General features: G+C 50.4%; 1 protein-coding gene across 1 annotated transcript in view; it reads left to right on the forward strand.

Annotated features, from left to right (window-relative positions):
* LOC137523143 (chemerin-like receptor 1) overlaps nucleotides 1-11,724 on the forward strand; it is a 262,038-nt gene extending 250,314 nt beyond the window's left edge. Inside the window, exon 3 of the mRNA XM_068243381.1 lies at nucleotides 10,094-11,724. Within this exon, the coding sequence (XP_068099482.1) occupies nucleotides 10,123-11,046 (924 nt within the window). The 5' untranslated portion in view covers nucleotides 10,094-10,122 and the 3' untranslated portion in view covers nucleotides 11,047-11,724. The remainder of the gene's footprint in view (nucleotides 1-10,093) is intronic.
* The last annotated feature ends 379 nt before the right edge of the window (nucleotides 11,725-12,103 follow it).

Here is a 12,103-nt window from a genome sequence, read left to right on the forward strand (position 1 = left end):
GGGGAGGGACTGTGATGCCGTATGTGAGGGGGAGGGACTGTGATGCCGTATGTGAGGGGGAGGGACAGTGATGCCTGTATGTGAGGGGGAGGGACTGTGATGCCCGTATGTGAGGGGGAGGGAGTGTGATGCCCGTATGTGAGGGGGAGGGACTGTGATGTCATATGTAAAAGGGGAGGGACTGTGATGCCCGTATGTGAGGGGGAGGGACTGTGATGCCGTATATGAGGGGGAGGGACTGTGAGGCCGTATGTGAGGGGGAGGGACTGTGATGCCGTATGTGAGGGGGAGGAACTGTGATGCCTATATGTGAGGAGGAGGGACTGTGATGCCGTATGTGAGGGGGAGGGACTGTGATGCCCATATGTGAGGGGGATGGATTGTGATGCCGTATGTGAGGGGGAGGGACTGTGATGCCCGTATGTGAGGGGGAGGGACTGTGATGCCCATATGTGAGGAGGAGGGACTGTGATGCCGTATGTGAGGAGGAGGGACTGTGATGCCCACATGTGAGGAGGAGGGACTGTGATGCCGTATGTGAGGAGGAGGGAGTGTGATGCCGTATGTGAGGGGGAGGGACTGTGATGCCGTATGTAAGGGGGAGGGAGTGTGATGCCGTATGTGAGGGGGAGGGACTGTGATGCCCATATCTGAGGATGAGGGACTGTGATGCCCGTATGTGAGGGGGAGGGACTGTGATTCCGTATGTGAGGGGGAGGGACTGTGATGCCATATTTGAGGGGGAGGGACTGTGATGCCCGTATGTGAGGGGGATGGATTGTGATGCCGTATGTGAGGGGGAGGGACTGTGATGCCCGTATTTGAGGGGGAGGGACTGTGATGCCGTATGTAAGAAGGGAGGTACTGTGATGCCCGTATGTGAGGGGGAGGGACTGTGATGCCGTATGTGAGGGGGAGGGACTGTGATGCCCGTATGTGAGGGGGAGTGACTGTGATGCCCGTATGTGAGGGGGAGGGAGTGTGATGCTTGTATGTGAGGGGGGGGGGACTGTGATGTCATATGTAAGAGGGGAGGGACTGTGATGCTCGTATATGAGGGGGAGGGACTGTGATGCCGTATATGAGGGGGAGGGACTGTGATGCCGTATGTGAGGGGCAGGGACTGTAATGCCGTATGTGAGGGGGAGGAACTGTGATGCCCATATGTGAGGAGGAGGGACTGTGATGCCGTATGTGAGGGGGAGGGACTGTGATGCCCATATGTGAGGGGGAGGGAGTGTGATGCCGTATGTGAGGGGGAGGGACTGTGATGCCATATGTGAGGGGGAGGGACTGTGATGCCCATATGTGAGGAGGAGGGACTGTGATGCCGTATGTGAGGGGGAGGGACTGTGATGCCCGTATTTGAGGGGGAGGGACTGTGATGCTTTATGTGAGGGGGAGGGACTGTGTTGCTGTATGTGAGGGGGAGGAACTGTGATGCTGTATGTGAGGGGGAGGGACTGTGTTGCTGTTTGTGAGGGGGAGGGACTGTGATGCTGTATGTGAGGGGGAGGGACTGTGATGCTGTATGTGAGGGGGAGGGACTGTGATGCCGTATGTGAGAGGGAGGGACTGTGATGCAGTATGTGAGGGGGAGGGACTGTGATGCTGTATGTGAGGGGGAGGGACTGTGATGCCATATGTGAGAGGGAGGGACTGTGATGCAGTATGTGAGGGGGAGGGACTGTGATGCCCGTATGTGAGAGGGAGGGACTGTGATGCTGTATGTGAGGGGGAGGGACTGTGATGCTGTGATGCTGTATGTGAGGAGGAGGGACTGTGATGCCCACATGTGAGGGGGAGGGACTGTGATGCCGTATGTGAGGGGGAGGGACTGTGATGCCGTATGTGAGGGGGAGGGACTGTGATGCCCATATGTGAGGGGGAGGGAGTGTGATGCTGTATGTGAGGGGGAGGGACTGTGATGCCCATATGTGAGGAGGAGGGACTGTGATGCCATATGTGAGGGGGAGGGACTGTGATGCCCATATTTGAGGAGGAGGGACTGTGATGCCATATGTGAGGGGGAGGGACTGTGATGCCGTATGTGAGGGGGAGGGACTGTGATGCCGTATCTGAGGGGGAGGGACAGTGATGCCTGTATGTGAGGGGGAGGGACTGTGATGCCCGTATGTGAGGGGGAGGGAGTGTGATGCCCGTATGTGAGGGGGAGGGACTGTGATGTCATATGTAAAAGGGGAGGGACTGTGATGCCCGTATGTGAGGGGGAGGGACTGTGATGCCGTATATGAGGGGGAGGGACTGTGAGGCCGTATGTGAGGGGGAGGGACTGTGATGCCGTATGTGAGGGGGAGGAACTGTGATGCCTATATGTGAGGAGGAGGGACTGTGATGCCGTATGTGAGGGGGAGGGACTGTGATGCCCATATGTGAGGGGGAGGGATTGTGATGCCGTATGTGAGGGGGAGGGACTGTGATGCCCGTATGTGAGGGGGAGGGACTGTGATGCCCATATGTGAGGAGGAGGGACTGTGATGCCGTATGTGAGGGGGAGGGACTGTGATGCCCGTATTTGAGGGGGAGGGACTGTGATGCCATATGTGAGGGGGAGGGACTGTGATGCCGTATGTAAGAAGGGAGGTACTGTGATGCCCGTATGTGAGGGGGAGGGACTGTGATGCCGTATGTGAGGGGGAGTGACTGTGATGCCTGTGAGGGGGATTGAGTGTGATGCTTGTATGTGAGGGGGAGGGACTGTGATGTCATATGTAAGAGGGGAGGGACTGTGATGCTCGTATATGAGGGGGAGGGACTGTGATGCCGTATATGAGGGGGAGGGACTGTGATGCCGTATGTGAGGGGCAGGGACTGTAATGCCGTATGTGAGGAGGAGGGACTGTGATGCCCACATGTGAGGAGGAGGGACTGTGATGCCGTATGTGAGGAGGAGGGAGTGTGATGCCGTATGTGAGGGGGAGGGACTGTGATGCCGTATGTAAGGGGCAGGGACTGTAATGCCGTATGTGAGGGGGAGGAACTGTGATGCCCATATGTGAGGGGGAGGGACTGTGATGCTGTATGTGAGGGGGAGGGACTGTGATGCCCATATGCGTGGTGGTCATGCTGTGTAATGAGGGAAGAGCACGTGGTGTAATTGGCATTTACATACAGTGTCACGCATGGATTTTTTCCTCAGACATTCATGGACATCTTGCCTAGAAAAAAAAACATTTTTTTAACCCCCTTGGCGGTAATCCCGAGCTGAGCTCGGGGTATGCCGCCGGAGGTCGCCGCTCAGGCCCTGCTGGGCCGATTTTCAATCTGAAAAGAGCAGCACACGCAGCCGGCACTTTGCCAGCCGCGTGTGCTGCCCGATCGCCGCCGCTCCGCGGCGATCCGCCGCGTGCAGCGGCGAAAGAGGGTCCCCCCAGCCGCCCGAGCCCAGTGCAGCCGGAACAAACAGTTCCGGCCGGCGCTAGGGGCTGGATCGGGCGGCTCTGACGTCAGGACGTCGACTGACGTCCATGACGTCACTCCGCTCGTCGCCATGGCGACGAGGAAAGCAAAACAAGATAGGCCGCTCATTGCGGCCTATCTTGTTACTTTCGATTGCCGGAGGCGATCGAAAGTACGCTTCCGGAGCGCCCTCTAGTGGGCTTTCATGCAGCCAACTTTTAGTTGGCTGCATGAAATAGTTTTTTTTTAATTTAAAAAAAACCCTCCCGCAGCCTCCCTGGCGATTTTAATAGAACGCCAGGGAGGTTAATAAGGTAGTAAAATGAATAGATGTCAGAAGAGCCGTGTTGCTTGCAAATCTTCACCACAGTCATTTACACATTGAAAATGCTCTTTTCAATTTTAAAAAATATATTCACAAAAATACAATGTATTTTCACAATGTCCATTTTTGCAAAAAAAAAAAATGTAAAAATTCTCATTATAATTGCCATAATTTTGGCTTAAATTGCTATTCACGAGTTTAGAGCAAATTACTTATTAAAGCTAAAAATAAGAAAGAAAACACCTTGAAAAATCACACCTTTAAAAGCAAAAAACTGCTAAAAATGCAAAAAAATAAAAAAATAAACATATTGCAAAATGATTTTCAAAGCGTTTTCGCTTAAAAGTCAACTTTTACATGACTTTCACGGAGATTAATGCAAAAAGTTTATTGACCTTCGGTCATCACTGCAGAAGAGTTTGCCTTCCGTCCATATCCTGGAAACATGAGGAGCTAATTAGCTGCTGTTAGGTCTATTTATACTTACACTAAATCTTAGATCAGATTTCACTATCAGAGCATCCTAAGAAGCAGCACCACACAGCTTCTAACTCTTTCTGAGAAATCTGTAGATTAGAGCTGGCACAGTTTGTTTCAGTTCCTCTTTGTTCTGTGCATAGTGCTGGTGTCATCGGCAAGATGCTGAAACAGGCAGGCAAGGGAAAGAAGCGGCAATGATGCTGAAACAGGCAGGCATGGGAAAGAAGCGGCAAGATGCTGAAACAGGCAGGCATGGGAAAGAAGCGGCAATGATGCTGAAACAGGCAGGCATGGGAAAGAAGCGGCAATGATGCTGAAACAGGCAGGCATGGGAAAGAGGCAGCAAGATGCTGAAACAGGCAGGCATAGGAAAGAAGCGGCAATGATGCTGAAACAGGCAGGCATGGGAAAGAAGCGGCAATGATGCTGAAACAGGCAGGCGTGGGAAAGAAGCGGCAATGATGCTGAAACAGGCAGGCAAGGGAAAGAAGCGGCAATGATGCTGAAACAGGCAGGCATGGGAAAGAAGCGGCAATGATGCTGAAACAGGCAGGCAAGGGAAAGAAGCGGCAGCGATGCTGAAACAGGCAGGCGTAGGAAAGAAGCGGCAATGATGCTGAAACAGGCAGGCATGGGAAAGAAGCGGCAATGATGCTGAAACAGGCAGGCATAGGAAAGAAGCGGCAATGATGCTGAAACAGGCAGGCATGGGAAAGAAGTGGCAATGATGCTGAAACAGGCAGGCATGGGAAAGAAGCGGCAAGATGCTGAAACAGGCAGGCATGGGAAAGAAGCGGCAATGATGCTGAAACAGGCAGGCATGGGAAAGAAGCGGCAATGATGGAGAAAAAGGCAGGCGTGGGAAAGAAGCGGCAATGATGCTGAAACAGGCAGGCATGGGAAAGAAGCGGCAATGATGCTGAAACAGGCAGGCACGGGAAAGAAGCGGCAATGATGCTGAAACAGGCAGGCACGGGAAAGAAGCGGCAATGATGCTGAAACAGGCAGGCGTGGGAAAGAAGTGGCAGCGATGCTGAAACAGGCAGGCGTAGGAAAGAAGCGGCAATGATGCTGAAACAGGCAGGCATGGGAAAGAAGCGGCAATGATGCTGAAACAGGCAGGCATGGGAAAGAAGTGGCAGCGATGCTGAAACAGGCAGGCATGGGAAAGAAGCGGCAATGATGCTGAAACAGGCAGGCATAGGAAAGAAGCGGCAAGATGCTGAAACAGGCAGGCATGGGAAAGAAGTGGCAGCGATGCTGAAACAGGCAGGCGTAGGAAAGAAGCGGCAGCGATGCTGAAACAGGCAGGCATGGGAAAGAAGCGGCAATGATGCTGAAACGGGCAGGCATGGGAAAGAAGCGGCAATGATGCTGAAACAGGCAGGCATGGGAAAGAAGCGGCAATGATGCTGAAACAGGCAGGCATGGGAAAGAAGCGGCAATGATGCTGAAACAGGCAGGCATGGGAAAGAAGCGGCAATGGTGCTGAAACATGCAGGCATGGGAAAGAAGCGGCAATGATGCTGAAACAGGCAGGCATGGGAAAGAAGCGGCAATGATGCTGAAACAGGCAGGCGTGGGAAAGAAGCGGCAATGATGCTGAAACAGGCAGGCATGGGAAAGAAGCGGCAATGATGCTGAAACAGGCAGGCATGGGAAAGAAGCGGCAATGATGCTGAAACAGGCAGGCATGGGAAAGAAGGTGCAAGATGCTGAAACAGGCAGGCGTGGGAAAGAAGCGGCAAGATGCTGAAACAGGCAGGCAAGGGAAAGAAGCGGCAATGATGCTGAAACAGGCAGGCATGGGAAAGAAGCGGCAATGATGCTGAAACAGGCAGGCGTGGGAAAGAAGCGGCAATGATGCTGAAACAGGCAGGCATGGGAAAGAAGCGGCAATGATGCTGAAACAGGCAGGCGTGGGAAAGAAGCGGCAATGATGCTGAAACAGGCAGGCATAGGAAAGAAGCGGCAATGATGCTGAAACAGGCAGGCAGGGGAAAGAAGCGGCAATGATGCTGAAACAGGCAGGCATGGGAAAGAAGCGGCAATGGTGCTGAAACAGGCAGGCATGGGAAAGAAGCGGCAATGATGCTGAAACAGGCAGGCATGGGAAAGAAGCGGCAATGATGCTGAAACAGGCAGGCGTGGGAAAGAAGCGGCAATGATGCTGAAACAGGCAGGCATGGGAAAGAAGCAGCAATGATGCTGAAACAGGCAGGCATGGGAAAGAAGCAGCAATGATGCTGAAACAGGCAGGCATGGGAAAGAAGCGGCAATGATGCTGAAACAGGCAGGCATGGGAAAGAAGCAGCAGCGATGCTGAAACAGGCAGGAATGGGAAAGAAGCGGCAATGATGCTGAAACAGGCAGGCATGGGAAAGAAGTGGCAATGATGCTGAAACAGGCAGGCATGGGAAAGAAGCGGCAATGATGCTGAAACAGGCAGGCATGGGAAAGAAGCGGCAATGGTGCTGAAACAGGCAGGCATGGGAAAGAAGCGGCAATGGTGCTGAAACAGGCAGGCATTGGAAAGAAGCAGCAAGATGCTGAAACAGGCAGTCGTGGGAAAGAAGCGGCAATGATGCTGAAACAGGCAGGTGTGGGAAAGAAGCGGCAATGATGCTGAAACAGGCATGCATGGGAAAGAAGCGGCAATGATGCTGAAACAGGCAGGCATGGGAAAGTAGCGGCAATGATGCTGAAACAGGCAGGCATGGGAAAGAAGCAGCAATGATGCTGAAACAGGCAGGCATGGGAAAGAAGCAGCAATGATGCTGAAACAGGCAGGCATGGGAAAGAAGCGGCAATGATGCTGAAACAGGCAGGCGTGGGAAAGAAGCAGCAGCGATGCTGAAACAGGCAGGAATGGGAAAGAAGCGGCAATGATGCTGAAACAGGCAGGCATGGGAAAGAAGTGGCAATGATGCTGAAACAGGCAGGCATGGGAAAGAAGCGGCAATGATGCTGAAACAGGCAGGCATGGGAAAGAAGCGGCAATGGTGCTGAAACAGGCAGGCATGGGAAAGAAGCGGCAATGGTGCTGAAACAGGCAGGCATTGGAAAGAAGCAGCAAGATGCTGAAACAGGCAGTCGTGGGAAAGAAGCGGCAATGATGCTGAAACAGGCAGGTGTGGGAAAGAAGCGGCAATGATGCTGAAACAGGCATGCATGGGAAAGAAGCGGCAATGATGCTGAAACAGGCAGGCATGGGAAAGTAGCGGCAATGATGCTGAAACAGGCATGCATGGGAAAGAAGCGGCAATGATGCTGAAACAGGCAGGCATGGGAAAGAAGCGGCAATGATGCTGAAACAGGCAGGCGTGGGAAAGAAGTGGCAGCGATGCTGAAACAGGCAGGCGTAGGAAAGAAGCGGCAAGATGCTGAAACAGGCAGGCATGGGAAAGAAGTGGCAGCGATGCTGAAACAGGCAGGCATGGGAAAGAAGCAGCAATGATGCTGAAACAGGCAGGCGTAGGAAAGAAGCGGCAATGATGCTGAAACAGGCAGGCGTGGGAAAGAAGCGGCAGCGATGCTGAAACAGGCAGGCATGGGAAAGAAGCGGCAATGATGCTGAAACAGGCAGGCATGGGAAAGAAGCGGCAATGATGCTGAAACAGGCAGGCATGGGAAAGAAGCGGCAAGATGCTGAAACAGGCAGGCGTGGGAAAGAAGCGGCAAGATGCTGAAACAGGCAGGCAAGGGAAAGAAGCGGCAATGATGCTGAAACAGGCAGGCATGGGAAAGAAGCGGCAATGATGCTGAAACAGGCAGGCGTGGGAAAGAAGCGGCAATGATGCTGAAACAGGCAGGCATGGGAAAGAAGCGGCAATGATGCTGAAACAGGCAGGCGTGGGAAAGAAGCGGCAATGATGCTGAAACAGGCAGGCATGGGAAAGAAGCGGCAATGATGCTGAAACAGGCAGGCAGGGGAAAGAAGCGGCAATGATGCTGAAACATGCAGGCATGGGAAAGAAGCGGCAATGATGCTGAAACAGGCAGGCATGGGAAAGAAGCGGCAATGGTGCTGAAACAGGCAGGCATGGGAAAGAAGCGGCAATGATGCTGAAACAGGCAGGCGTGGGAAAGAAGCGGCAATGATGCTGAAACAGGCAGGCATGGGAAAGAAGCGGCAATGATGCTGAAACAGGCAGGCAGGGGAAAGAAGCGGCAATGATGCTGAAACATGCAGGCATGGGAAAGAAGCGGCAATGATGCTGAAACAGGCAGGCATGGGAAAGAAGCGGCAATGGTGCTGAAACAGGCAGGCATGGGAAAGAAGCGGCAATGATGCTGAAACAGGCAGGCATGGGAAAGAAGCGGCAATGATGCTGAAACAGGCAGGCGTGGGAAAGAAGCGGCAATGATGCTGAAACAGGCAGGCAGGGGAAAGAAGCGGCAATGATGCTGAAACATGCAGGCATGGGAAAGAAGCGGCAATGATGCTGAAACAGGCAGGCATGGGAAAGAAGCGGCAATGGTGCTGAAACAGGCAGGCATGGGAAAGAAGCGGCAATGATGCTGAAACAGGCAGGCATGGGAAAGAAGCAGCAATGATGCTGAAACAGGCAGGCATGGGAAAGAAGCGGCAATGATGCTGAAACAGGCAGGCGTGGGAAAGAAGCGGCAGCGATGCTGAAACAGGCAGGAATGGGAAAGAAGCGGCAATGATGCTGAAACAGGCAGGCATGGGAAAGAAGTGGCAATGATGCTGAAACAGGCAGGCATGGGAAAGAAGCGGCAATGATGCTGAAACAGGCAGGCATGGGAAAGAAGCGGCAATGGTGCTGAAACAGGCAGGCATGGGAAAGAAGCGGCAATGGTGCTGAAACAGGCAGGCATTGGAAAGAAGCAGCAAGATGCTGAAACAGGCAGTCGTGGGAAAGAAGCGGCAATGATGCTGAAACAGGCAGGCATGGGAAAGTAGCGGCAATGATGCTGAAACAGGCATGCATGGGAAAGAAGCGGCAATGATGCTGAAACAGGCAGGCATGGGAAAGAGGCGGCAATGATGCTGAAACAGGCAGGCATGGGAAAGAAGCGGCAATGATGCTGAAACAGGCAGGCATGGGAAAGAAGCGGCAATGATGCTGAAACAGGCAGGCATGGGAAAGAAGCGGCAATGATGCTGAAACAGGCAGGCGTGGGAAAGAAGCGGCAATGATGCTGAAACAGGCAGGCGTGGGAAAGAAGCAGCAAGATGCTGAAACAGGCAGGCATGGGAAAGAAGCGGCAATGAAAGTCAGTGGTACTAAGCATGTCTGTCACTTTCATGTCATACTTATTTAAAGGACATCCGAAGCGAAAATAAACTCATGAAATAAACGTTTGTATCTATCTTCCTTCTCCTAAAAATGACTTTTTAAGATATTCCACAGTTTTATTTTGTGTTTAAATCTACTTTTTAAGTTTTATCGGTTTTATTGTTTTTGCTAAATGAAACATTCATTAAAGTATGCCAGAGCTAAAATCTATGAACTATTGACCCTTGTTATCTCTTCCCTGCTCTCAGAAGCCATTTTCTGCTAGGAAAGTGTTTTATAGTTGGAATTTCTTATCAGTGAGGGTCACACTGTAGTCACTTCCTGTCTGAGTCAGGACTGAGTCAGCCACTTACATACCTGATATTTAACTCTTTCAGGCAGAGAAAGAAAAGAAAGGAACACAGCCTAGTTATTTGTGCGCTAGGCACTGTACATACACATGTCTATCTCATCATGTCACATGTCAGTTCAAGTATTTTTTAAGCCATGTCAGAACTAAAGGTTTTCCTTTATTAATGAACAAATAATGAATCTGGTAATAAATATATAAGTAAAAAAAAAACACCTTATATCTTTGATTAAATGTTATTTCATTTTTCCTCAGGAATCGTGCCTGGAAGCCTGGTTCACACAATGAATTTCACTTTTGATGAGGAGACCGCCGAAATACGCCATAATGTTCAGGTGTTTGCTACTGTGACCTTTAGTTTAATCTTCCTCCTGGGCATGATGGGAAATGGTACCGTCATCTGGATCACTGGATGCCGACTACAAAGAACTATCAACACCATCTGGTTCTTCAACCTGGCTTTAGCTGATTTCATCTCTACGTTTTTAGTTTTAGTCACTGTCCTCTATTTACTATCAGACCTGCATTGGCCTTTTGGATCTACAATGTGCAAGCTTGTCAACTGTATCTTTGGCCTCAGCATCTATGCCAGCATCCTTCTACTGAGTGCTATCAGCATAGACCGATGCATCCTTGTCCTTTTTCCAGTCTGGTGCCAAAATTACCGCAATACCAGATTGGTGATGACAGCATGCATGGTGATTTGGATACTATCGGTGGCCATGGTTCCTGGATCTTTCACTCTTTCTGAGATGTCTGTAGAAAGTAACCGCAGTTCTTGCAAGAACTTGGATGTTTTTGAGGATTGGGAAAAAAAGGAAGCTGCTATATTTACCATTTGTATTTTTCTCTACCAGTTTTTAGTACCGTTGTGTATCATCCTTATTTCGTATACTGTTCTCCTCGTAACACTACACAAGAAAAAGCTCAACAGGTCCAGCAAACCCTTCTTAGTTGTCACTGGGGTGGTCTTCTCCTTCTTTTTATGCTGGCTTCCTTATCATGCCTTGGCGTTAGCCCGGGTGTCTCTAGGTGAGCTACCACTGATGGTCAGCTTGGTGGCTGTACCACTGTCTAAATGCTTAGCTATGTTCAATAGCTGTATCAATCCTATGCTATATGTTTTTATTGGCCGGGAATTCAAAGACGCAGTAAAGAAATCAATCACGCAGGTATTTAAAACAGTGTTTGAAGAGGTGCCACATTAAAGGGAGTGCCAAGTTTGACTCCAGACAAGACTGAGAATGGCCATAAATCCTTGAAGATGTCATAGTCTCATCATGAAGCCAGTCTTCAATTACAAGACAGAGCTGTGTTTGGCATGGAACCATAGTGCATTGGACGCTGCTCCATTTTGCAACACATGATTCTGTAATATTCGATGTGCCAGTAACTGGCAGTGGAGGGTTGTTTAAGAAAGAGTAGAATGCTATCAAGGCAATTCTGTAAAAGTTACAAGGTGGAGCTGCAGTTGCTGAAATAATAGACTGAAAAACATGAAATAGCGAAATACATTTGCAGTGACAATTGGTTGGATTTAAAGACAGTGTTCTCCAAGATGGGAGGAGACAAGACAAGACAAATAACATTTATATCGCGCTTTTCTCCTGGAGGACTCAAAGCGCCAGGAGAATGAAGAACCTTGGAGATCCAGCAAAGTTGGACTGTACTGCTCAACTGCAATAACACGTTTGTAGAAAATGAAGCCTTAATAGGTCAGGCCTAAAGCCACACAAACATTATAAAAAAACTATTATAATGATACAGAATGCGCCCACCCACTAAAACTTTCCCAATATTAATTAGTAGTTATGTCCACAGCAAGTTCAGAGTCTTCGCTATCATCAATCCACAGACAGTCTATTTATACATATGCAGACAGCGCTCCTCTTCTCATATCATAACCTGCAGGATGAAAACCTGTACATAGTGCATTACTGTTATATTTTCACACTGACACCCCAGTGATTTAAAGTGCTCCACACGTGCTCTACACTTGGTGTAATAATTGCCACGACCCCTTCAGAATGCAGGCTCACCAGATATGGTCCACCTCACTTTTCAGGTGGGTCTCTCGCATGAATCAATAAGCCAGCGAACCAACAGCCTCAAATCTTCAAAAGAGTTTAATCCAGATTCCTCTTAAAATAATAAAACAACAAGGCCAAAACATAGCGTAAAACCATAAAACATAAGTAGCCAATGCCCTGCGCTAAAGTGCACTCACGTCATATAGGTAGATAATGCGCATATCAGGCCCAGATA

The sequence above is a fragment of the Hyperolius riggenbachi genome, chromosome 6 (genome assembly GCF_040937935.1).
Source record: "Hyperolius riggenbachi isolate aHypRig1 chromosome 6, aHypRig1.pri, whole genome shotgun sequence".
Taxonomy (NCBI): domain Eukaryota; kingdom Metazoa; phylum Chordata; class Amphibia; order Anura; family Hyperoliidae; genus Hyperolius; species Hyperolius riggenbachi.